Source organism: Leuciscus leuciscus (genome assembly GCF_965113295.1).
Source record: "Leuciscus leuciscus genome assembly, chromosome: 13".
In the NCBI taxonomy this organism is placed as follows: domain Eukaryota; kingdom Metazoa; phylum Chordata; class Actinopteri; order Cypriniformes; family Leuciscidae; genus Leuciscus; species Leuciscus leuciscus.
In genome coordinates this window covers 27,049,859-27,077,834 of record NC_138737.1, presented here as the reverse complement: position 1 = coordinate 27,077,834, position 27,976 = coordinate 27,049,859, and the positions used below count along the sequence as shown (strand labels likewise).

The window sequence follows — 27,976 nt, the reverse complement described above, 5'->3', positions numbered from 1 at the left end:
TTCCGTCATTCTATGCTGCACGGCTTGGGACTTTTATTTGAGTAATGTCGTCTGGGCTTTTATATTGAAAAACATCTTTGTTCCTCGTTGCGAGCTTCACGCTGCTGTTTGTAGGGAAGCGCGTGCGGTCGGTGGGCAGGTAAAAACACACAGCGTTTGAGGGAGCGGAGAGGGTATGTCTGTGGTTCCGAAAAAGCGAAAGCAAACCCATTACCGTCGACTTGTAAAAAGAGCATATGTTTTTATCTTGCCAGTGATTACGGGTTTACATTACTTGATTTGGCCTCATTATTAGTGGCAGATAAGCTGACGTTTGTTGTCGGTTGTTCGTAGCATTAGCAGCGGCGCGGCGTGGTGCAGCCCAAACAGTTAGCCGAGCCTGTTAGCATCTACTTGTTTTTAAAATCCCGTCTATTCTAACCGTAGCCAAACTGACTGTTAACATGACGCAATTGTGGCTTTTAATTGAGCGAACACATAAAGTTACTCAAATAATATGATCACTCGCATGAGTTCGTGTGTCTGTTACTAAGGGCCATTTCACGGTTGCTGGTCCAATCTGTGTTGTTTTAGTCCGTCGTGAAGGTTAATTATACATGATGATCGCGACGGTTATAAACCGTTACCGCGATTAATTTTAGTCGGCCATTAGCAAAGATGATTTCGTTCTAATCTCATCAATCCCCCTAATGTTATCTAGACTGCGTTTTTGTCCGAACTGCGCGTTCGGTTTTCCGAAGTATGCGATCTAAGTAGGCGACTCGGTAGGTTTTGAAATCCAGTCCTTGTTAAAGAGATAAACCCACAACAATATTACATTTTTTTTTTATAACGTTATATTGTTTCAAACCCTTATGGCTGACTTTTAGTTTTAGGTGAACTGTCCCTTTAAGATTGATGTGCTGTTTATATGTTGTTGCAGGCGTGTTTTATTTTTTCAGGAGTGGGGTTTAGGTGGGTGTGTAAGTGGACACCAGTCCAGACTATGTTTGCATGGCTATATTTAAGTGCTGGACAGATAGGGGAGTGATAGTCTTACATGGGAAGCACAGAGCTAAGAGTTAAACTAGCCACAGGCCCGCTGCACCTGTCACTAACCTTTTCTTACACAAACATCTTGGGAATACTTTTTTTTTTAATAATCTTGTGTGTGTAATATTCTGTCTCCGTTTCCTCCTCTCCTCCAGAATTTTCTATTTTGTACATACATTATTTTGTATATACTGTTTATGATGACTTCAGTGGTCACTGATGCTGCCAGGGGCAATCGGGACAGAGCCCTACAACAAACCACACACACCTCACAGCCACAGAAACAGATACAGGTGAGCAACACACACACTCCATCAGTGAGGTTTGACATAAGCCGCTTTTCCACCGACATTACCCGGAACAATTTGTCCCAGGAACTTTTTTTGCCCCAGACCGGTTGCTTTCTGCGTTTACACCGCAGTCTAAAGTACCGGGAAGGTAAACTGCGCGCAACTGCTCCTCCCAGTCTGCGACGGACAGTAATCAGTTTTGAGCGCCACATTTAAGTATGGAGGAGATTCAAACTGTGCTGCAGTTATGTATTGGTTTACTAACGAGGTAATTAACAAAACAAAATAGACGAGCACTGATACTAAAGCGTGTTCAGAAAGCTCGTATGCGTATAAAATTAGACAACGTATGTTATCAGTTATTGTGAGACGCCTGGGACGAACGCGCAAAAATTTCCTCTTTCGCAAATACGCTTAAAAAAAAGCCTGAACCCCGTCTATCAATCATAAATAGTGACAGTCTTGTAAATAGTTGTTTGTTACTAACCTCAAAGCGCTATTTCAATCCTGTTATAGTAAATTTGTAACATGGTTTGGAGTGCCTTGCAATAGATGACAATGTGTAAACATAATGACTTAATAATAAAAGCTGTGGCAGAAAAGAGACGAGCACTGATAAAGCGTGTTCAGTAAGCTCGTAATGCTAACGTTAGATATAAAATTTGTATGTTATCAGCTATTGCAGACATTGACCGTGAGATGGCTGGGACGAACGCGCAGAAAGTTTCCTCTTCCACAAATACCCTTAATAAAGCCTGAAACTCGTCGCCAGTCCACCAGTTTTTTTTTATTAAATTCCATATTTGCAGACAGACATCTCTTACTGCATGAAGCCACGACACGAACCGCAATAGATTTTTTAAAAAGGGAGGTTAAAAATAAATAAATGCTGCGTGGTGTCATCCAACCAAAATGCGGCGTGAACACAACCAATCAGCTTGTGCAGCGCACAAGTCCCACCCCTGAAAGTTCCTGAACTTTGAAAAAGTACTACCTCATGAGCAGGGACTATCGGAGGGGGAAATATTTACCCGGAACTTCATTTAGACCCTGGTTCCTGCGGTGTAAACACATCGAGTACCAGCCCAAAGTTCCTAGTTCCTGGGGAAAGTTCCTGCGGTGGAAACGCGGCTATAATGAACGGAGTTCCTACCTATGACTCTGTGTTTTGATTATGAATGTCATCTATCTCTAGGCCACAGCGGAACAGATCCGACTCGCCCAGATGATTTACGACAAAAACGATGCAGATTTTGAGGGCAAAGTCCAGCAGGTGAGCAACATCAGAAGGAAAATTGTGGCCAGAATTTTCTTTTGTTTATGTTTCTTGTCTATTCTTTCAACACTGTACCAAAATACACTGATATTTCCTACACAGTTGGAATGAGCAGCCCTATGGTAAAAAAAATCTAGGGCTGCCCGGCGTGACAAGATTTTTCTAGTCGACTAGTCGTTAATTTAAGCCATTAGTTGACTAATAACGTTATAACAATTTAATTACTTAAAGCTGCAGTCCGTAACTTTTTTGGGTTAAAAATTATCCAAAATAAATTTTAGCAAGTACATAACCAGCCAGTGTTCAAAACGATCTGCTTGCCTTTGACTTATAAATAATTATAGCTAAAAGAAACTCGATTCTAAAAGTTAAGCTTGTTAATAATGTTTTTAATTCCAGTGGTACTGGTGGATTTCCGCGGGAAATTCGAGCATGTCTTTGCGTCATTACGTCACATCTGTACACATTAAGAAGGAGTCTCGGCTAGTAGGCTATATTGCATGAGGATGTTGGTGGTGATTTATAGCCTTTTCTCACAGCACTTGATATAATTAAACGTATCAATTTGATGGCGGATCCAGAAAGGTTCAAACGACAATCACCAGTGAAAACTGGAGATTCACCCGTTGTGAAATGCAAAAGACTTCGAAGTGGCTACAGAAAAAAAGAGACTGCAACCGGCCCATGAGAAAACAATGATAAATCTCGGAAGGGCATTAAATGTAGTCACGCAATGCTGATGTTGTTAACATTAACAATTTGAGAACAAAGTATAATTTGCACGGTTTGACGTGATATGATAAGCGAACGTTAGATTTAATCAGCGCGATTTACTGCAATGCTTTTTTCCCCTTATTTGGTCAGAACAAAAGTGGATGTTACGTACTTGTTCAGACGACATTTTCCGGTGAAAATTCTTATGTTGTTCATACTTCCAAAAAGTAGAATCTGTGATCTGAGTATTTGCGTATTCGCGCATAGTGAGTGCAATCAGGGAGGCAAATTAATGGCAACTGTCCCCTCAAAAGAGTCTGTTTGCAAGCAGCAGAAAGCCGCCTTCATGCAACACATACAGTTAACCCAAGTGTAGTTTACTCAGCTGCACTTAATAGCACCAAATTAATAATAAAAAAAAGTTTGTAGTGCATGTTTGTGATGATGCAAGATGAATGCAAACACTTGCCCTGTGTGAAAGCCCCCAGAGTCAGTGTCAGCTGCTAAGATGTTGACGATGAGAGAGAAATGCACCTTTTATAAGGTTTACATAATCAGAGTATTTGTTTTTGAATTGAATTGGTTTAGTAGACATTCCAAGCTTTCTATAGATATATTTCTCATGTCTCATCTCTAATTTTTGTAATCCTCTGTTGTGTAGCACTTTGTTTGCCAAAAATGAAAGGAATTTTTCCAATTTAATTAGTTATCTTAAAATATGAATTAAATTAAGTTTTAAGTGTTCATTTGATAACCACTATTTTTTGATAAATTTAATTTAATTATAAAACATAGAATACAGAAAAAAACACAGAATTTCTGAAAAAATAAAATACTTCATTATTGTTAACTTATTTAAATTCAATGGTTGAATAAACCATTATTCAAAGTTTCTTTAATTCAATTTTGGCGGTGGGCGATATGACCAAAATCTTGTTTTTGATTATTAAAATGTAATTAAACCATTTAAACTGAATCCAGAAAAATGTTAATGGAGAACACAGCTTTTGGGGAAAATAAAACCGATTTCACAGGGCCCTACATTTTGAATCGAATGTCACGAGAGACTGGGCTTTTCAAAAATAATTCAAAGATAAATTAAAACCTTTTTCCTTTTCTGTTGCAATGCCCATGCTGATTGCGCACTTCAACTTTGATCAGTGTAATCCAATTTGCAATAAAAAATAACTCTTTGAGGCAGTTCCTTTTAATGAGTCCGTAAAAATTATTTATCTTTACCGGTACCCGTTTTATCGGTATAATTCCTGGCTCAGAGATGCACATTCAGAGTTTTATTGTAATGAATGGTAGACTACTTGAATAATAATAAAAAATCCTTATGCTTGATTTACCTGATTCCCATCCTTGGTTCCCTTTATAGTTGTTTTATTTACAAGAATTTGATTGCATTTGGTTTTGTTTGTGTCCTAGCTCATGGAGGTTACAGGCAAAAATCAGGATGAGTGTATGGTGGCCCTTCACGACTGCAATGGAGACATCAACAGGGCTATCAACTTCCTCCTGGAGGAGGTCACTGTCAAGGTGCACACTTCATCCTGTTTTACTCGTTTCTGATTCACTGTATTTTGTAAAAGTATTAATCATACCAGAAAAACTACACTGAATTTAAATAATGTAATGGATTTTTTTCCAACTTTACTAGCCTGCCATACTAGTGATTTAAACTGCAACAGATCTTTAATAAACAGATATGAGGTTAATAAATCCATGTACGGATTATGTTTTGAAATATTCTCACGCTGTGCTAATTTGTTTGCACAGGACTCATGGGAGACGGTTGGCAAGAAGAAAAGTGTTGGAAAAGAAGGGAGTGCACCGGAGAGCAGAGAGAAGAGAGGAGAAAGGGAAAGCAGAGGCCGCGCGGGTCCAAACAGACGTGGCCGAGGGGCCAGCCGCAACCAGGAAGGTGTGTTTCTGTGCGATTAGTGTGTACATATCCTGACATGCATGTATAGATTTGTGTTTTTGCCTGAGGCAGAGTATCTAATGGCTTGCATGATGTTGTTTTGGTGATTTAGATATCAGCTGTATGAGCATTTCGTTCTCTGTCGTTGTTTTAAGGGCGGTTGGAAGAGAACGGGTTTGATTCAGCTCCAGGAGAGAGAGGAGGAGACCGTGGGCGAAGAGGAAGAGGGAGAGGTCAGAGCATTATACTCACTCCAAGACATTACTGCTCACTTACACTGTGCTGCCCCCTGAAGTGGTTTTTAAGTTGATTAGTTGCATAAAAAGTATCACTCAAATATCATTTGAAAACTAGAAGTATAACGTACACTACTCTTCAAAAGTTTGTGGTCAGTAAGACAGTACAGTTCTGCTCATAAGTTTATATACCCCTTGAAGAATATGCAAGATGTTAATTATATTAAGAAAATAAGAGGGATCATAAATTCATGTTTTTAGTACTTTGCTGAGTAAGTGGCTTCACATAACTGATGTTGACTTTATTTTGTGCACAAGACAAAATAACTGAATTTACACACATGAACCAGTTCTAAAGTTTACATATCCTTGAGTCTCAATATTGCACGTTACCGGGATGATTAACAACAGGTTTTGTGATAGTTGTTCATCTTGTTTGTCCTGAGCACTGTTCTTCAGAAAAATCCTCCAGGTTCCTCATTCCCAATTATCATTTTCTGCATGTTTAAACTAGGCTTGCTGCGATAGTCTGTGTTACCGGTGTTCATCACTTGCCCACCGTGGCACCACCCCCCACCGTCTTTTTGATTTTTTTGATGGTAATAAAAATAATTTAGTTTAGTTAGAGAACAGACACTACAGTTAAAAACTGAATGTGTCTGCTCAATGCAGCGTGAGCCGAACGAGGTTCGCTGCACAGATCAGCAACAGGAGTCAGTTTTCATTAATCACGAGAGTCACTAGCTGACTGACTGATGGTGGAAGATTTGGATTCAAAGCGCAATATTTTGGATTTAAACCTAATACTAATACGGAACCTGCAAATGATTAGTTGTTTTTTAGTTGTGTTTTTTATTAAGAATAATAATGAACCCACAATTCAAGCAATTGCCTCCCCGAATTAGCACTAATTTGAAAGACGTGTAGCAGACTGAGCGTTTCAGGTTCTTTCGAACTTCCATAGGAATTAGTTGAAAACACTTGCTCTGCTCCAGCACCGTTGTGAATGCTTGAGCGGCCGTGCACATTTTGCTTTCGAATTAGCGACTCCCCCACCTCCGGTGATAACAGTATTACCAGTGTTGTCACACTTCGATTAACCGGTGGGAAAATTTCCTCATTGTCACATCACTTATTTGTGAAAATTTCCTCATTCTCACAAACCCCTAGCCTTGGAAAACCCAGACGAACTTCCGGCAAATTTAGATTTGCTCTGCAAGTCAGTCTGGCCAAGAGCCCATCCAAGCCCACTTCCAATCTTTCCAAATCTTGGCACCAATCACAAACGTTGAGGCGGGCTTTACACGATGACGATCGCTCTGATTGGTTTTAGGTCTATCCAGTTGTGCCTAGAGGCATTTGAGCGACGCCCCTTTGGAAATGGGATGTGAATAAAGCTTCCCCAGACCCACTCTGTTACGACTGAGAAGGGTCTGGTGTCAACCAGGCTATAAAACCCCACAGCCATAAACTAAAATCAGTTGTAGCTTTCACGTGGCGTTTAGTCCAAATTAGTCCAAAATCAGCATAATCCATTGCTTCGATCACAAGATATTCCTCCCGAAGAAACAATTTAAAAAAAGCCTTCTGGGTGTCAAGGGCTAAACAAAAAGGCTACCGTACTTCCAAATAATATAACTTTTGATTACTTTATGGTATTACCACAACATTTTATCCAGATGCAGCTCACATGACCAAAAATTGTCCTTATACCTTATTTCCTTCCTGAGTTATTGCTTGTCAAAAAAGAAAGATGTAAAATTATATATATTTTTGACTTCTCAGCAGTTTCTCACCATGAGAATGTCCAAATGTAATGATTTTTCTCAACAGAGAACCTTAATAGAAAATCTATTATATTTAATTGTCTACAGTGTAATATTTGTATGATATTTGGACAGAACGTGTCTACGGTATGCATTCTGGTATCTTAGACTGGGCAGGATGGGGCTTGTTCCTGTGTTGCTATTTGTGTCACTCTGAGCAACGTTTGTAGGGCACTTCATGTGACGGAGCGTTGTTTAAAGCAGCTGCAACTCGAGAGGGGAAGATAAGGGAGGGAGCAAGAAAAAGATTGGAAAGAGTCATTAGAAGGGGCTGTCATGTCTCTTAAATGACCTCATTTTATTTGCAAGGTGGTTAGCCAATCATATCTGAATGTTTGAATGTAGATGTCTTTGAGGCACAGGAGGAAAAAAAACTATTTATAAATGTACACAAGAACCAATGACAATTTGTCACACTTGCTTGGAAAGACATAAGGGCAAGTAAATGACAACATTGGCAATTTTTTATTGATTTTTTTTATTTTTTACATTTTTACTATATTTTCACTCATTCTAATTAGTATTCATACTGATGTGTCATGTCAGGTGTAGGAGGCCGAGGAAGAGGCAGAGGAGCTGGAATGAGCAGGTTCTCTCAGGGAATGGGGTGAGCGTTCACACTTGTTTTTTAAAACCAAAAAAATAATAATCACACAACACCTGTGCCCATTCTTGGTCATTCTCACTCTCCCTCCTTCGTTTGCTTGTCTTTGACTAGTAGGACGTTTAACCCTGCTGACTGCACCGGCTCTGCTGAGGCAGGGGATCCTGGAAGTGAGACTACTGAAGGAGCAGGTGAGTGCAGTTTATTGTTCTGGATTCTGGACACTATCTTTAATAGAGCGGAAATTGGTTCTCTAATGCTTTTCACTTAATCATATCTGAAGCCATTTTCAGAATAGCATTGACGTCAGTTGAGACTGTTTTTAGTGGTATTGATTTCAGACCACATGCTCTGTATTGATTGAAAATCAGAATGCTGATCTCATATCAGATTTATGTAGCGCAAGTCATCAAACCAAAAAGCTAAATGAACAAACAATAAAACAGGGTTTTCTGAGTTTTATATAATTTAACCCTCTGTAAAAAAAAAAAAAAAAATCTCTAAACTCTGCTGTCCTGTCAGGAGCCTGGAAGGACAATCTGGAAGATTGGGCAGCCGAAGACTGGAATGAAGATGTGAGTGATCTCATGTTAAAATGAAACTGGAAAACTTGATCGTGATGTCAATGTGTAACGCTCACTTCTCCATTTATCAGCTGTCTGAGACCAAAGTGTTCACTGCTTCCTATGCTCTTGGCTCCAAGAACCCCATGCAGCCTGGACAGGGGTGAGTGCTTCCTGTGCTTTAGCACTTTCCAGCACAGAGCTCAGATGTGTGGAGGCCTAGGAGTGCCACTTAAAAATAAAAATTACTTAAGTTCAAACAAATTCAATTATTCATATTCAAATTTGAATTTTTTAGCTTAAAATCCCTCTTCAAATTGACAAATGCTCATTTTATTTGTCTAAAGGAACACTAACTTTTGGCCCTCTAGCTATGAGAGATTATCCTACTACTCACAAAACATTCACTACTAGGCTTAAGAGATATAACCAGTTTAGATGGAAAATATCTTAAGATGAATACGTTACTGTATATAGCTATACCCATTAATAGATGTTACTTCCTTAAATTAATTCCAGCATAGCTCTAACAACCCATAACTTTTCTCTATTTCATGATTTCCTGCAAAAACCATCCCGCTAGGTCTAAAATATAAAAACTTATAATAGTCAATATAGTCAATCAGGGCAAGACAAAAATATATTTTGGAAGAAGGATTGGTGTATTGACTCATTTCATTTTTAATTTTGAACAACTAAATTAAAGCTATAGTATACTTCAGAAAGTATTCTGAAGCTCTCGAATTTCATCAAAATATGTTCATTTGTGTTCCGAAGATGTGAACTTAATGACTCACCCTAATGTCATTCCAAACCCGTAAGACCTTCATCTTACGGGTTTGGAATGACATTAGGGTGAGTCATTAATTACAGAATTTTCATTTTTGGGGGAACTATCCCTTAAAAAAAAAGTCATTGGCCAGGTCAAACATGGGAGCAGCTTAAGTGAGTGGTGTTATAAAAAAAAAAAAATGCAAATTGATAAAGAAAAGCTATATGTACGTTTTAAAGAGAATGTTTAAAAATGAGCAGCTTATTACATTTAACTGCACATCTGAATTATTTAACAAAATGCATCTTTATTTGTCAGTTTGAAAAGAGATTTGTACACATTTTGAAGTAGTATATTGATATCGATGGACCCCCTCGAAAACGAGATGATTCATCTCAAGGGGTGTGTCCTAATATTTAATATATAGTACTTTTATCAATTTAAGTAGCACACCTAGGATTACAATGGAATTACTTCTTACTCTGTCAGTCACATTTGTCATTACCTATACAACTTGTTTGTACTCTTGTTGGCTCGGTATCATTTTATATATATTTCATTTGAAGAGTTTCTGACCAAAGATGCTGACTGTTTCTTTTGCCTTGACCACTAAATCACTACATGATAAAGAGTGGTTTGTCTAGTGCTTAAACATCTCTGTATTAAGTTCAACAAGCAGTTAAGAGCAGCAAGTTTAGACCCATATCTCTCTACCTGTGTTCTCTAAAATATTTGGCAAGCATTCAGGTATGATTCCCCTCCCTGTCTCGTGAATTTACGACTTATGTTTTGCGATTAAAATAAAATGAAGCACACATCCTTACAACTAAGCAAGCGTGACAGATGAGTAGACGTATATAGGTGGAGTCCCCTAGAATATCCTCTCTTCCTGTGTTGTGGAAGCATCAGAACCGAAGAAAAACGCATCACAAAAAATTGCCTTTTTTTGTAGTTGTCTGAATGTTTGTCTCTGCTCATCAGGATGGATCTCAGCTCTCTGTTGCCTAAGGTGGCTGACGGCGACTCAGAGCTGGTCGGATTGGAGCCATCATCCCTTGATACGCTCACTCAGAGCCTGGTGTTCACCAACTCCCAGCAGTACTCCACCCGAGCGCATACACACAGCTACGCTTCTGCTGCTGCTGGCACTTATGCACATGCTGCATCGGTGAGAACACGGGCACACATACAGCACTTGACTCTGCACCTTTACCACAGATTTATAAGATTTTTCTGGCTATTTTAGCAATTATTCCTACAAGATCCACTACAATTCAAAAGTGTGGGCTTGGTCAAAAAAATTCCTCATAACTGATATTGTGCCTATACATAGTGTCCACTATTACATAGCATTTTCTTTACAATTTTTGTAATAAGAAATGTCTAAAAGGACCAGTGCTTTGGTACAATGACGAAACTTAAAAGTCCCAAACTTAGTAAAACAATGTATATTGAATGGCATAGTTTTTGCTTTGGTATCAAAATTGGTATTGATAACTGAAATTTTACTGACATTGGTTTTGACTACTGAAATTTCGGTATCATGACAACACCTTTCTTTTTCCTTCTAGACCATGCCGGGATCCAGGCTTCCCCACAGTGATGTGCAGAAAACTGAGCCAATCAGCACACCCCGAATCGCCCCTCTGTCCAATCAGATTTCAGGGCCCCTGAGCAATGGCACTGCATCTGTTGAATCCACTGCTCCGATGCCTATTGAATCCACACCCATGACATTGAATGAACCCAAGGAGACCCCTGTTACAGCAGCTCACCGTGAGTATTGTGCATACTGTTTATACTATGTAATGGCTGATTACATGTACACATGCAACTGAATGCCATTGACCATTGCAGTCGATATAGTTTTGTAGTTTTATACACCCTTAACACACTCTAATATTATGAGCACAAATTCTCTACGAAAGTTTGAAAACAAAAAACAAAGACTGACCACATCTTTTGTCTTAAGTGGACCTCAAGGCCCAACCCGACCCATCTCCCATCCTCAGTCATCTGACCCAGCATCAAAATGCAGCACTCCAGTCGGACCTGCCGGCTCAGGCCCGAGACCCCGTCCCACTTCCCCCATATGATGAGCCTTCTCCAACACTGAAACCCTTCTGTGAGCCTGTCGTTATCACTGCAGAGCCGCCACAACCCCGAAACTTCAGACCACAAAGACGGAGAGTGCCCCCTCCATCTAAGGTAACAAAAGTAAACCCGTAGCACCCATAGTATTGTGTGTGTGCTCCTTGTAACATTAATGTTAACATTAGCAATTCAATTTGACAGCCATTAAAGTTTTTTAAAGAATTTACCTCATTCAAATAGTTTAATGGCTTTTCATGTTGTGTTGCCAGATCCCCTCTTCGGCAGTAGAGATGCCAGGCTCTGCTGACGTGTCCGGGCTGAACGTGCAGTTCGGCGCGCTCGATTTTGGATCTGAATCCACTGTGGAGAATCTCGACCAATCAGAAAGTAGCTATCAGGAACCTGCGGCTGCACCTCAGACCCAGTGCAGCTTGTACTCCAAGCCCACCACCGTCAGGTCTGTCTGACCACCTGTGTGACACCTCCTAATTAGCATGTTTACAAGGGATATTTCACCCAAAAATGAAAACTGTCATCTTCTCACCCTCATTTTGTTCCAGGCTGCAACTACACTAAACCAGATGCTTTTGAAAAGTGTTTACGTTTAAAAAAAATCTTCGCCACGCTACTTTAAGCATTTTCCAAAAGTTCAGGCATGAAAACTCCTCACCTTTCGGCGAAATTCGCCGTTTTAAAACCAAAATGGGTCACCTACGTGATTTGTGCAGATCCGATGAGAAAATATTTATGGGGTGGGAGGGGGGGTCGTGGTCGTGGCCAACATTTACCCGCTATATCTCTATAGTTACCATAAACTTAGCAGCTTTAAAAAACCAATCATCATTCCTAATGCCGAAACCTGACAGCCAATCCGAGTCAGAGTAGGGCAGAATTGTTTTCAAAGTCTTTAACACCGCGAGTCTGATGACACACTGCCGAACAAAGAACCGCACGTCGGAAAGCAAGCCTGAGGTAAGTTTTCTTGCAATGTTAACTGTCCTGTCAGATACAGACAGCGATGTTGCCAATGTCATTATTTTTAGAAGAGGGCGGGATAATATCGCGAGTGGGCGCGGGCGCCGTGAGTGCTGAGCGAGCAGGAACGAGTAACGTTAGTGAGTTGTCGTCGAAAAAGATGGATAATGCAAAAAAGCTGTCGGGGGCTAAACATAGAAAAAGAAAGAGAGGAAAGGAGATGGCATGTCAATTGATGCAACAGCAGCTAAATAAGTGGATGGTGAAAGGCTACAGGTGACGTCCAGGCATGTAGGCTAATGCCATCGGGACTACCGGGAGATTCCCGGTGGGCCGACGTGCTTTTTGGGCCGATATATCTCATACTTTTTTGCTTCGTTTTTTGTCTTAACGGCCCATAAAACTTGTACATCGGCGGCCCATTCGTTTTGTTTTGCTTAATTGGCGGCGCTGGGTTAGTGCGTATTTAGTGTGTAATGCATTGGTCAATAAAAAGTCAGCGTTAGTTTTTTTTTTTTTTTTGACACCCCATGAAACACGTAGATCAGCGGCCCATTTGGTTATTTTCTTGATTGACACTGGGCTAGCCCAATCACACCTTTAAAGTATAGAAATATACTCTTTCAAGTATATAAATTAGTACAAAACTAATTATGAAAGTTTCCTTTATTTTTCAGTGCATTTGTTTTACAATATATGGCTATTACTATCATGGGATTAATATTATAACTATTATTATGTAGTAGTAATGTAGACAGACACTGTAACTAAAATAATTTTTCTTTGTTCAATTTTCACCAGATTGATGAATTTAACATTAAAAAGCACTATATATATATATATATATGTTGATTGGATTGGATTTTTTGCTGCCGCATCCTTCTCACCTTTTTTACCCCTGACCTGTTTTCATGCCTGAAAAGTTGCTCATCCACACTGAAATTGTCTAAAAACATCCCTGTACTGCGTATGTGTAAATTGTAAGAAGCTTTGACATGTGTTTTTTTCCACCAGGCATTAATTTACTTTTCGCCTAAATTGTGGAATTTTAAATGGCAATAAGTTGGAGGTAATACAAGACACATAAGCACATCCACAACAAAGCTACTTTTAAAGTAATTTTACCCAACACTGGTTATTGGCTTTCAAAAATAAAGAATTGTCGGCTTGCTTTATCGACCAAAATTCATATCGGTGCAGCCCTAGTTTCCACATTCGACGACACAATGCATAAATGGCTTTCAAATATATCCACTTGGGAGAGTGTCTTCAAATACCTCTGTTTTTGTAGGACAAAAACAGTGTCTCAGTGTGGATAGTAGGTCAAAACGTAGAGAAAAATACGCATTTTCAAATATATCTGGGTTAGTGTAGACGTAGCCCCAAACACATAAGACTTTAGTTCATCTTTGAAGCAAACTTTTTTTCAAATATTTTAGTGAAACCTGAGAGATTTCTGTCCCATTCGACCAGTACTCTTCAAGACGGTACAAAAAGTTTATAAATGCACATGAATCAAGCAGTTTAATCAGAGTCTTCTGATTCGGGCAGGGAATCTCTAGGCACATCACGATTCCTGCGATGCTAAAACGATTATCGATGCATCTTTTTTTTGTGTGTGTGTGTGTGTGTGTGACTACTTGGTACATTTAAAGCAAACGATTTATAATGACCCATAAATAATTGACTTCCAATATATTTTATTAATAAAACAAATGGAAGTGATTTGGCAAGTCAACTGTAAGTATACTTGTAGTAAATGAATACAAACTTACAGCATATTCTGAATCTCTAACATAAAATAATAGACTTCTATCCATCATCCTCTTGTTATGAGCAATATAATCCTTCAGACAAAAACAAAAACATTTTGCTTTAGCAAAATCACAGACAGCTTTCATACAAAAATATAGAATGATGTACCAGCAGCTGTCATACAAAAATAATGCTTGTGGAATTATGCATATTCTGAATAATTAGTAACATACAAAGCTGCTCTTATACACAAATAATAAAGAGATTAAAAGACTTTTGACTTGAAATTGTTGCTGTATACCACAATCAAAAAAAGCTTATACAAAAAAAGTAAATGAACATCTGCAGAGAGCACAGTCAAAATGTAACTTGTTTGTGACTGAAAATGAATTTTTTTTTACCCCTACTTCTGATCCCAATCTCTTTGATGAACTGATTTAATTTAGGGTTTTATTCCCACATAAACATTGTTCAATGCACATACATGGAGCTCATCAAATATGGTAAATAAGGTTCAACATGCTTGCTTGACGTGAGAACCAATGAGGTTTATTTTTGCATGTCAGGCAAGTATGGTAGAGCACGTCAAATATGGTCAACGGAAGCTCATTGTATGTGCATTGATCAGTGTTGATATGTTAATAACAGCCATTCATGAGACTCTGATTAACCGACTCCGTTCATATGGCTTAGTGTCTTTATGAACTCTTTGAAGCTTAAAGGTTTTGGTGGAATGGACTTCCAATGGAGTGACATCTCCCAGGTTTCATAAAAAATATCTTCATGTGTTTTGAAGATGAGCAAAATTCATAGGTTTGGAATGACATAAGGGTGAGTAAATGACAGAATTTTGGTGAATTTCACTTTTTTGGGTGAATTAGACCTTACACACTATCTGTAAGTGATTCTTCCATATTTTGCAAATGTTTGACTGGAAATCAACATGGCCACAAAGTCAATTAAAACCACTGATCTGTATGACTGGATTGCTCATTGCGTTCTAAACTGCAGACAGGCTGTGAAGCCACCAGAAGTGTTCAAGCGCCATCTTGCTATTCCCTACCGACAGGTCATCATTGACTCACAGCCAAAACATTGACCTAAAATCACCCGATTTGCAGCATCTCAGTATCACAGGATTAGTTTTACGATATATGTACATTAAAGGTGCTGTGTGTAACTTTTTCACTCTACTAAAGCTTAAAAATACCATAATATGTTTGCATATATTGAGGAATAAGTTCACATACTCGTTTCTCTGAAAAATACTTCTACAGGCAGTTATTTTACTTTGAAATGTGCATTTCCAGGCTGGAATGTTTGTTTTTGTTTTGGTCTGTGATACTACACGTTGCCAATTTTCATTGTCAATGGCACTCGTTCCTGTTGCATGTGCTCAAACGTGCAACCCGTGTGAGCACTGTCGAGTCTTGATGCGGCGCCGATATTTTAAATTGGACTGCAGTACCTATTTCGACCACTAGTTGTCATTCTTACAGACTGCACCTTTGTTACTTTAGATAATATCTGTATTTTATTGTCTTTTCAGAGAGGATAAGTCATATATTTAAATTGTTAACGTATGTGTCTACTGCACACTTCTGACACAGGTAACCGACCTAACACGAGTATTTCTTTATGTACATAATTATGGATGAAATATTAAACATGAACACATCTGTGTTTAGTAGCATAATAGCCTATACAATATTAATTATTTGTTGAATAGTTTATAGTTATTGTATAGAATTAATTTAAATCATTAACTGCTTAGAAATGCATGCTGTTAATGAAATTGTTTAAACATTTGCAGTTAGCCTACGGTATGAATAAAAACAATACTGTAACAATAATACATAACTGCATCAGTACAAGGCGATTTCCGGTTACAAGGCATAAATCTATATTCCGATTTCAGAATGTGCACTTTGACATTTGTAATACATGCTGAAGTGTCTCATCCGCCCGCTGAGCTGATGTTCAACTTTTTGATAAGCAGGAGCACTTCCCGACTTTAAACAAATAACCATTTACATGCTTGGGACATTTGCGAATGTACAGGGAGACTTCAGATATAAAAACAGTCTCGTTAGTCAATGTATTCTCAGTAAAATCATATAATTTATCTAGGGAATTCCAATATGGCGGCATGGTGGCTTCACTTTTTGTGATGTAATGAGCAAACCAGTTCTCTATTTAGATCTCAGTGATTTTAACCCAGTACATTCCACAAACAAGTGACTTAAAAGCAGTGCTAATCAAGTTATCTTTTTTCTCTTTTTCCTTTTAGTGAGTCTCTTGGTGGCTTGCCTCCAGCAGTAATGGAGTCCAGTTACCCATCTGCCTCTCTGGGTTTACCGAGCACTACTGCTCCTTCTGTTTTGGCTCCCTCCTCAGCCAACAGAGTGGAGTCATCCGCCAACACCCCTCTCAGTGTATGACCAAAACGCTTTTCATCTTTTCACTTTTAAGGCACATTCACTGGTTTATGAACTGTGACCGTACTTTTAATTAGATGGCTTGCACTGAACTATCCAGAAACCAGAGCTGGATTGATTATATACATGGTTCTTATAATCTTTTATAGATTTTGTGTGTTTCATTGGTCAAACCAATTGAGTCCACAGGTTGAGTCCCAGTTTCTATGCAGATTGGAATTTAAGTTTAGAAAATTGCATCATACATACAAACCAAATTCTGGTATCAAACAAATTCACCCAAACAAAGAAAAATCTATTAAATGCACTTAAAGAAATTGTTCACCCAAAAATGTATTACAAACCTGTATGACTTTAAAAAAAAAGTTAGATTTTTTTTGTGGAAGGTAAAAAAATTATTTATTTTTATTTTTCATACAGTGAAAGTCAATAGGAACCAATGTTGTTTGGTTGCCAACATGTATCAAAATATAATTGTATGTTCTGCTGAAAGAAGTCATACAGGTTTGTAACATGAGGATAGAACTTAATTCTCTTTTCACTATCCTTTTCAATACTTTTCACCACACTTCACTTATAGTATGATTTAACCTTTTATTTGTAATTTATTAATAGTAATACCTTTGTTTTTCTCTTGTATAATGGCATACAAACAGTGAAATGTTAGTTTAGCTTATAGCTGAATCTGTTTATTGGTTTCCCCACAGAATGGATTCAGTGAAATGAGGACGTCTAGTGCACAGGAAGGTAACTGAGTTCTGTATTAGAAGATTTTCCATTTTTACCTGTTATTTCTTTGCCATGTGAATTTGTGGCATTAGCCACAATTGACATTTTTGTCCTGATATATCTGCAGCTGCTCCGTCCAGCACCCCTCAGCCCATATCCACAGCCCTGCACACTGAAAACGGCTTGTCATCTTCCTCCTCTTCAACAGCACCGCCTGTCCTCAGCACAGCTCTTTCATCACTTAGCAGGTACTATCGCATCATGAGAATTTCAGCATTATTAAATATTCACGAGAGGAAATCAGTCTCCTTATGGTCTTGTGGTTGCTTGTTTTCTCAGTCACGTGAGCAGCGTTAACTCTCTCGGATCTTCTGCGCCCACCAGCTCTTCTCTGAGCGTAAGTTTCTTTTGAGACTCCTCCCATTTCCACTTTTTAGTTTCCTCACTTTATTCCCCTCTTTACCAGAGCTTCTCTCCCTTATTTGTCCTGATTTCAGCAATGTGCTTCTGTGATATTTGAGGGGATTTATATTGTGGATGTGTTGTGGATCAATGTTAAATGAATTGAAATGTTTCTTTCAGAACCAAATGGGCGCTGACGTGAATGTGAACCTGACCACATACTCTGGCTCTGTGTCCAGCGCGTCGGTCAACATGAATGGCCTGAGCGCAGGAACCCAGAACCTCATGGCTAACGGCCCACCCGCTCCCTCTGCTGTCCGTTCTGCTCCTCTGCAGAACACCGTCACACCCTCCAACACCTCCGGTCAGTCACACAAAAACATTCACTGCATATGATCAGTGTTACAGCAGAATTTTTATGGTTGATTGCTGTTGGCAACTCCTTTTTTTATTTAAAAAAAGTAAATGTAAAAACGAATTTATCAGCATTTCACGTCTTTTTGTAAATCGTGTGTGTGTGGTTGGTGTAATAATAAAAATGTATGTTTTAACTGAAAATCTTGTTTTCCCCAATTTTTTCAATATTATCAGGTAAGGCGCCTCCTAACCTGGCTCAAGGAATACCGCCGCTGCTGGCCAGTCAGTATATCATGGGTCCTGGTGGCCTCCTTCCTGCTTACCCGGTTAGTGTATAGCTGATCTGCTCTCAGATGGAAGCAAAAATATATATACACTTTTGTTATGCTTATCTTTGTTGAAGTGTTCAAGTGTTCTTGACTGCATCACATTGATGGCATTGATCTGTGTCTGATCTTTCTGTACTTTCTCATCTCTAAAGCCGATCTATGGATATGAAGATCTACAGATGATGCAGTCCCGTCTGCCCATGGTAACAATTTCATACTCCACTGTTTCTGTCACAGCACTTCACTCAATGCTCCGTTTTCTTCTATTAAAAGAAGTTTGCCCCAAAATAAACTGCTAAGTAGGGCTTCACTATTTGGGCAATTTTTAACTAACTTTCAAATTTGCGATCACTCGTACTTTGTGTACAGGGAGAGGCAGGACATTTTTCAAGATGAGATATTTATCAATGACACTCAGGATCAGTTTATAATTGTAGCACATGTTGTCCAACTGAACTAAATGTTTTTTATGTCTGTAAAAAAGCAAAACGATAATGTAATGTAATTGTGTAACGCAGCAAGCCTAATTATGACCCCTTTAAATATGATAAAATTACTAAATTATGGCTATTTTTAGATGACCTGTCCTTTTAAGGTTTTTATTTCTCAGGGATGAATTCAATTTGTTTTTGGTCTCTTCTCGATGCAGGATTATTATGGCATGACTTTCCCTGGTACAGCGCTAGCTGGCAGAGATGGAGGATTAGCAAGCAATCCCTACTCGGGTAAGCAGAGATCGCCGTTATTGTTTTATGCTAGTGCAGATAGGACTACGAGTTGTTGCATTCCAATACTTGGTCAGTCTAAAACACTTTTCTGTCTTGCTTGTACAGGTGAACCCACCAAATTTGGCCGCAGCGACTCAAACTCCCCAGCCCCTGCCAACAGTCTCTCATCTGTGCCACCTTCACAGTCTCAACAGAGTGCTGTTCCCCCTCAAAATCAAGGACCGCAGAACCCAGGTCAACCCCAGCAGGGTCAGACCCAGGCCTTCCTCAACCCCCCTCTGCCTCCAGGTTACGGCTACACCAGCCTGCCCTACTACCCCGGGATGCCAGGAGTGCCCAGTGCCTTCCAGTACGGCCCCACTGTCTTCATGCCCCAAGCATCCACTAAGCAACACAATATGGGCCCGTCCAGCCAGTACCAGCACCAGGCTGGATACAGCCAGCACACATATGGCCCAAGTAAGTGTTAGTCATTTTAGCCCTGCAAAGCCTGGCACATGAAATACGGAAAATCTAATTTTTGTAATTGAACAGTTTGAACCTCATGACTAAATGTAAAAATATTTAAAAGTTAGTGATTTTTGTTGAGTATAATATTTGATACATCAGGTTTTTATGGCTGATGCGGTATGATATAGAAGTAGGGCTGTCACGATTCCTCAATTAATTTTGAGTACTTGATAAAAATATCCTCAATTGCAATTTACCTGCGTCGATTAACCAGCAAAATACTGAAAGTAGTGCGTTCCATGGACAAGATTCTACGAAACGCATTATTAGACCATTTCCTAAGGCTGCATGATATATTAAAACCATTAAAAAATTGTAGAGTAGTGCTATTGTGAGATCATAGGCTTTTTCAATTAAAATAAATATGCGCTGTGAGTTTCAGAGTTAACTCAGTCTCTGCATGTGCTGTTTGTTTGGGTATATCTAATAAAGTGCATTTGGTAAATGCATATTTTTGACGCGCTTTATATTCCATTGCGAAGTGTTTACATGCGTGGAGCTCAGCAGCTCGGTTTGCTTATAAACGCAACGTGCACAGTTTCACCAGATTGGTAACGTAAATCAATTACAAACCTACTGCAACAGGAGAATACATCAATTAGGGGTGCACGATATATCGACTCAATATCGTTATCGCCATATATCACGTTGCCCAATATTATATCGAAAGTCTCGCGATAATTATGCGATATTTTGTTTGATGCGTCCCGTCCGACATGCACCTCTCGAAAATACACGTCGCTTGGAGAGGGTTAACTTTTCATGCTACAGATTTCCCACAGTGGTCAGAAAGAACAGGGGAGACACTTTGAGTTTCTCTCAATATGACTCTAGAGTCGCTACTCGCTCCAAAGCTAATCACCGTCACTCTCTCACTTCTCCCTCGCTCTACCACACAGTCCCCTCACACACTTGCTGGCTCAACACACACACATGATTTGATCATGCTGTAAAGAGTAACAATCATCAGGCCATTCATCAGGCGCCCTCTGCAGGCATTTGTTATAATACAATTTAATACATAATTATAAATTAAACTTATGTATTTTATCAGTGTTCAATAAAACCATGTGGTTACTTGCTTGTAATACTTTATTTGAACCTCATTATTATATATGTATTTTAAGTCATTTTAAAGGCTATTGTTCACTTAAAATAATCAAATAATAATCACAAAAATTAACGTTAGTGACAGCCCTTTATAGAAGAATATGGAGTTCATACTGGAGGAGGGAAAAACCCTTCATTTTTATTCAGAGGCCCCAAACTGAGCATAAGTGTGCAATTTGGTGCAGTTGCTGATATTTAGATGATCTATAAGTAAGCTAGCTAGCTTTTTGACCTTATAAACTTATTCTGATAACCATATAGTTGACTACTTGTGTAAAATGCATATACATATCAGTTGTCTATATCTTCAAAAAATGTCTTGGCAAGATATTGAAATGCTTAGTTGTATGATCAAAGCTGTAGTTTTTATTAGGGGGGCAAAATATATAAAATGCAGCAATGATGATGTACAGATAAACATTTCTCAAAAGTATCAATTTTGATGTTTTTTATTTACTTTAAGAAATCATGTTAAAATGTAAAGTAAATTTGCTTCAATCCAGGCCTTTAAGGGTCCCAATGTTAATGTTTGGCTGGAAAATGCACTTGTTTTGAAATCTCTTTATTTTCTCCTAAGCTTTTGATGAGTTGTCCCAGGCTCATGCTGGAGATTATGGGAAAGGAGGATATGGAGGAAGCTCCCAGGCCAAAGGAGTCAGCAACAGCGTGGGAAAAGGTAGATCTCGCTCTCACAATATTGATTTGTTTTATGGCTGCAACTAACAGTTATTTTGACTGTATAGAGAAAATAAAAAAATTAAGTGCATTTTAATTCATAATTTACTAAATGATTCCACATCATGCCCAATGTTATTCTCCAAACAATGTGGGTTAGACTAGTCGGTTGCCAAATTTCTGTTTAAACGTTAATGAAATGAGTCATTGCGCATCGGTTTGATGCCATAATATACTTCTGTAAATAACATTTAAAATACTTGTGTATAATGGAACCATATAAATATTATAAATTTCACTTAATCTAATTTGAAAGCCCTAAACTTAACGATAAATGTGTTACGATGTGTAATATGAAAATAAACGTAATGTGCCAGTGTCTTTTTATCTTATTTAACCCGTTAAATAAAAACTTGACTTGTTAACTGTCGCCACCCTGGACTGGAATTTGGGAACCACTGATGTAGGCTATGTGTAATTAAATGCACATTAAACGTCATTATGCCACGCAGTAAAACTTATCTACTTGCTAATCTGGCTTTACAGCCTTTTTGTGTTTGTATCACACTTTTGTCGACAGAACCTGAGTGATGCTAACTTCCATGTTGGCTTAGAAAAAAGCACTGCAGCACTCTATAAATCTTACTAAACAGATTGTAACAACTATGCATTGCTTGCTGTATTGAATAAACAGTCATATATAATGTTTTCTTTCTCATATTTCAAACCTTTTCTTAGCACCAGGACTGTCTGGATCTGCGAGTTCAGACCTCACTGGAACAGTGTACGGCAAGACTCAGGTGAGGTTCACATTTCTGCTTGGAAAAACACCTGAGTAAAAAAATAAATAATTGTTTTTACTTTGACATACTTGTGTTAGGCTTCTTGCACCAAAACAGTCATCATTTTAGTTTTCAGTGATCATTTTCCACGCTCTCAGTGTCTCTTCATATAAAGACTTCTAATTCAGTAGCTGCTAACATTTACTACATGTAAATGGTAAAACTAGTGCTAAAAACCAGTGTGTCTGTGATTTAAAATGAATTAAAATGTAACATAGTAGTTTGCAACATTAAGCAGCGTAATGGGCTGTTTTTGTGCAACTAAAACAACTTGACACTGGAAGCCTCGCACATTCAAGGTAAAAATGGCGCAGCCGCTCTTATGCTAAAAATAAGATGGGTTAAACTTTTTTGTTAATGCTGTATCTTTAAGACTTCTGTCTGTAAATGAGCTTGCTTATGATTGGCTGACTACTTCCCATGTGAGGTTCATAACACATGGTGCTTTCATGTGCACATAGTTGTAATGTCAACCAAAGCCAATTAAAGTTGCAGTAAGTGATTCAGAGACGCGGGGACAATTTTGTTAATATTTGTTAGATGTCTTTTGTTTTTGTTTGCTGAAAAAAAAGTGTGTACATAGTCCTGGCTGTGTAAATAAGAGAAAAAAACTGCATCGGACTGATCCATGAAGCACCAAAACACTCTTGTATCCACTCATGATGGGGGAGGAGAGAGTGAGCGAGCGGGACATTTGTAGAAAGAGAGATGGCTGAGATTGAGGAAAAGGTCAAAGAATATAATTTTGAAAGAAGGGTTACGATCAGGCAAGAGCTAAGGGATGGGACGATTACCGGTTTCACTATAAACCACGATAAAATGTACTGACGGTTAGTATTATCGTTCAAAATTTTATTATCATTAAAACCGTGTTTGATTATCGCGATTTTAATAACTCACTGTAAATCCTGTCCAGCCAGCATCAGTCTGACGCAGGCGCAGCGTTGTTTTTTTTTTTTATTCGAGAAGGAATGGCGAAAGGCAGTGACCGTACTCAGGAGATTTTTCAGCGTTTTAAGAGGACCAAATTTGAGGTGTGGTCATATTTTGGCTTTTACAAAAGTCCTGAGTGAAACTTAATCTAGGATGGTCACTACAATATGGGGGGAAACACTTCAAATCTGCCGAGGCCTCTTGTGTGACCATCACCCACTGTTTATAGCGAACGCAAGGCAAGTTAACTTACCAAAAACTACGTCTGGGAAATAATTGGGCACAAAATGTTGTTTTGAGTTGAAATATTTTCTCTCACTCACTTGAAAGCTGAAGCTTCCGCGAAGAAAAGTTCGCAGCAAGTGGCTTTGAGCCAAAGACGAACAAACAAGTTCAAACAAGACTATCATTGTACACTTATTACACCGTTTTTTTTTGTTTTTGTTTTTTACCACACAATTACGGGGACATATTGAATTGAGATTAATGTTTTAAATCTTACCTGTTTATAAATCCATTTTGTACAGCGTACAAAACAATCGCCCAAGAACGGAGACGCAAGACGGCAAGTTGTATTTGAATGAAACGAGAGAGCGCGTGCGCGTCTGTTGCGATAAATGGATGTGCGCTGTGTTATAATCATAGACTGTAAAAAATATGGACAAAGCGTCTGTGACGTCACCCATAGACTTCAGAAGAACGGTTTTGAGGCCGTTTATGGGGGGTATGGGCGGCGCCATATTTCAATACAAATGTTCAGAAAGGATAAGTTACAGGTATGATGTGTTGTGTCAGATCATGGCCGAGACGTCAAATTTCAGGAATTCCACTCGGAATTCCATTTTCGATGTATTGCAGTTTTTCGCACTTCCGGGTAGGCTTCATTTTTCAGATTAGAATGTTGCCGCTTGGTTATAATGCGTTGCTATTGACGACGGTCATTGTAAGGAAGGAAATGCCACAGAATATAATCTTGCTTAAAAAAGTGCATAGAGCTGTTTTATTTGTTGTTTGTTGATTTTCAAATATGAAACTGTTTTTAGTGTGAGCATCAGTTCTTTTTTAACACTTTCATCTCGTTTTAACAAAACCGTGATAATATTGATAATCACGATAATTTTGGTCACTTTAATCGTGATATGAAATTTTCATATCGTCCCATCCCTACAAGAGCTACTTGATATCGGAGACGCTTTCCAGCGCTGGGGAAACGTTAGAGAGCGGGAAGACCTGAAAACAGTCACAGAGGTTGCTTTGTTTCTGCTCGATACATGAGTAACCTTGATTTTGCTGTTTCACAAAGCGAAGATACGTTGTTGTTGAATCACAGCTTATTCATCCTTATGTGAGATGTCTGATGCACAGCTGTTAGTGGTTGCCTGTGTTGCATAGCATGTTCATTATATTGGGGTGGAACAATGAAGGGAGGAGGGGTGCGTTTCATTTGAGTAGGGGTGTCTCAGAAATCGCTAACTGCACCTTTAACAGGAAAACAGAACAAATGAAGCACACATGATTGAATATATTGGATTTCAGTTTGGGTGGTCATGGTCAGTAAGTCAAATCATTAAAGACACCATATTTGTGGTGGCATTACGATCACATTGAAAGTTCATCATGACTATGACATGCATTGCGACAGCCTTTTCCAGAAGTCAGACAGTGAAACGACAGCTTATGACTAACTCTGACTGGTTTTTCCAAATGTTTGTAAACCACAGAGCTTAAATGGTCTTTGTTCCCTCTTAACTTTGATCTGTTCTTAAACTTTTACATTTATTATTTAGCTGCCAATAAAATCAAATTATTAGTTGACCTCTAAATATTTGAGATTTGATAAATGTTTTTTTCTTTTTTCACATATTTTGCCTTCAGTCCCCTGCCCTTTTTAAAATAAATACTTATATGGTACCTATAACTTTGATCACCTGATCAAAATATGTGAGAGGAAGATGCAGAAACAAGTGATAGAATGCGTAAAATAATGCAATCATCAACATTAAATCACATATAAATCAAAACTGCCTAATGTTACTGAATGAAATGTCGCCCCAGGACGAGCTATAGGACCGTGCAAGCTTTGGGGGTGTTGGTGGACTCGATTTACTCCATAAATGTTTTGATCATCGTACAGAATCCGATCTGGATATAGTCTTTGACAAGCTTTTCAAGTGTTGATAACAAAAAGTGCATTCAGCTAGAGTAAAGCAGCTTTTTTTGTTGTTTAAAAAGCAGAGGCTCTGTTCTTTTGATATATTGCTTGTTCAGATATTCATACAACAAAATATTCTGGGGGCAATGAAAATGGTGAAAATAATCAAAAATGCTGGTGGGGAGTTCATTTTATTTGTTTTAATATTTCACATGAATAACATTTAACATGATTTTTTTTAATAACTTTTTTTAAATGAATAACCCAATGAGTCCTTTCAAAGCCATTCATCTCTTTTCTCTGACCCCTCTAGACATTTGACAAGCAGGGTTTCCCTACAGCAGCCGGGCCTGCGTTCAGCCTGCCCTCGGCTCTGGGAGGAAGCGGCCCGCTGAACCCCACAGGTGCCCCTGGATATGCCCCCGCACCCTTCCTTCATATACTGCCCCATCAGCAGCCCCCCTCACAGTTACTGCACCACCACATGGCTCAAGACACACAGGTACATCATCTAAACATGCTCCCAAAAAAACGTTTTTAATGTTTTATCTCGGGTATGCGTCTCAACCCCCAAGATATAAAGTAATAGTCCAAATTGTTTTTGTTTTATTTTTTTATGCAATCGTTTGACCCATTAGACAAAATAAAAAACGTAGTTTCGTATTTTTTTTATTTTTATGTTGATACATCAGGCTTTTATGGCTCATATAGTATGATAAAGTGAAAATATTATGCTCATACTCCGGGAAAAGCACCTCAGTTTTATTCAGAGGCCCAAACTGAGCAAAAATATACAGTCTGGTGCAGTTGCTGGTATTTGTGGCCAAAAAGTGAGATGAAATTCTTATAGCTTGTATAAATCAGTGAGATCTTTATACAAGTATAACAGACGACTTGCATATAAATATCAGTATTCACTCTATATTTCCCAATAATATGTCTTAGTAATATGAGATTTAAACGTTTAGTTTTATGATCAAAGTTCTGTATATATAATGCAATATATAATGCATTGGAATTCTATGACGACTGAGACATGTTCAAATAAACATTCCTCAAAAGCTTGATGCATCATATTTAATACTCGATTATCCATACATCATTTAAAAACAAAAATGCAAGTAAACCGAAGTTGCTTCAGTCTAGTAAATGTTCATCTTGTCATTTCTATCAGTATAAGAGTTATTCTTGCGTATACTTTACGTTAAATTTGTCAACCTTTGAATTGCCATAGTGTATGAAATGTGCTTTATAAATAAACTTGCCTTGCCTAAAGATTTCACAGCCAAAAAAAAAACACGTATACCCCTTCCTGAAGAGGGACGTTTTTACAATTTACTGGCTAAAAAGTATAAACTATCAATCAGAAGAGAGAGGGCATGTTAGAAGATAGTGTACAAGTTTTTCCAGTAAAGTTGTGATCATCTTGATCATTTAGTTGCCTTAGAAATGTGCATATCAAATATGATTTTAAGTGTTAATGTTTTTTGTCTTTCTTTTTGTCTTCTGCAGGGGCAACGCAGTCAGTCCAACAGCATGCAGAAGAGTCAGGGCAAGTCCAACTACAGCAGCTCTCCTTACTGGGCCAACTGAGTGCTCCGTTTATACTGTTACTGATCTAAACGCCCAGATCTGTGTCTGCACTGTCCTGACTCTAACATGAAATACACACACACACACACACACACACACACTGTATCAGTTCTCCCCCATCCCCCTCCTCCAAAGTTCTCCTCTGCTTTTTTCCCATTTTTGTTTTTTCCTTCTCTGAATTAGGTTTTTCCATGTAAGATATTTATGTAAGTATTTATATATACTGTAAATGTTAAGAAGCCGAACATGAGATGTGGTCGCTCCATTTTATTTTTTTGAAGGACTTTTGTTTGTTTACTTTTTAAAAACTGCAGAGATGTAGCGAAAAATTAAAAGGAAAAGCATTGAGAAACTTGGAGACATTGCGATGAGAACTAGAGCACTGATGGCGGAGGAGAGTGAACTGTGGGGGTTTCATCCATTCAGACATCTTGCAAACCACTCGAGTCCTTTCCTCTAGGGATTGTTCTCCCGTACAATGGTTCGGAAATTCATTTCTGTCGCCTGACAAAGGAAAAACAGCCCATAAATTTTATATTTTACTCTTGTTGCCCTCTGAATAAAGGTTCTGAGCTATTCACCGGTGTTCTTAGTCTTTTTTTTATTGATCTGGGATGCATCTTAAATCTTCAAATCTTTTACATTATTTTACTAAAAGATTAGAATTGGTTAATTTGAACAATTAAACAGTTGAAAATAGTTTACATTAGAAAACACACATGAAAAATGCTGCTTGATAGCAAATTTGAACTTGCCTGATTTTCTCAATATTGACTTGATAATTTTGTAATTACGTACATTGAAATAATTTTAGCCAATTCTTTAGTAACAAATGTTACAGAATATTTTTCCTGAAGAAAATCACTTTTTTAGTGTTATAGTGGTTTAATTTGTCATCGGACACTTGAAAATTATTTCACTTTGTTTTTAATGTAGTTTTGAATATGTATGTAGTCATCAGATAAGTGACTACCACTTTTAAAAAAGGTATAAATTATTCTATTTCTGTAATTCAGAATGTTTTTTTTTTACTTGCTGAATCTAGTATTTTCTGTGGGTAAGAGACTGCTTTTTAAAGTGAAGTCACCTTTATTTATATCGCGCTTTATACAAA

General features: G+C 38.3%; 1 protein-coding gene across 8 annotated transcripts; it reads left to right on the top strand.

The window, feature by feature from the left end:
- The first annotated feature begins 78 nt into the window (after positions 1-78).
- On the top strand, positions 79-27,440 carry ubap2b (ubiquitin associated protein 2b). Of its 8 annotated transcripts, none has more exons than XM_082188532.1 (27): positions 79-173; positions 1,188-1,325; positions 2,518-2,595; positions 4,744-4,854; positions 5,095-5,239; positions 5,395-5,472; positions 7,848-7,908; positions 8,020-8,096; positions 8,428-8,480; positions 8,561-8,631; positions 10,222-10,408; positions 10,812-11,016; positions 11,213-11,448; positions 11,604-11,791; positions 16,355-16,499; positions 17,210-17,249; positions 17,359-17,479; positions 17,571-17,628; positions 17,814-17,997; positions 18,225-18,316; positions 18,472-18,522; positions 18,963-19,044; positions 19,153-19,506; positions 21,245-21,343; positions 22,081-22,142; positions 25,583-25,771; positions 26,782-27,440. In XM_082188532.1, the coding sequence occupies exons 2-27, from the start codon at positions 1,230-1,232 to the stop codon at positions 26,860-26,862; spliced, it is 3,144 nt and encodes a 1,047-aa protein (XP_082044658.1). In that variant the 5' UTR covers positions 79-173; positions 1,188-1,229; the 3' UTR covers positions 26,863-27,440. The 8 variants fall into 8 exon arrangements, with proteins under 8 accessions (XP_082044658.1, XP_082044664.1, XP_082044663.1 ...); XM_082188538.1 differs by having other exon boundaries at positions 96-139; positions 8,023-8,096; positions 18,969-19,044; XM_082188537.1 differs by having other exon boundaries at positions 96-139; positions 8,023-8,096.
- The last annotated feature ends 536 nt before the right edge of the window (positions 27,441-27,976 follow it).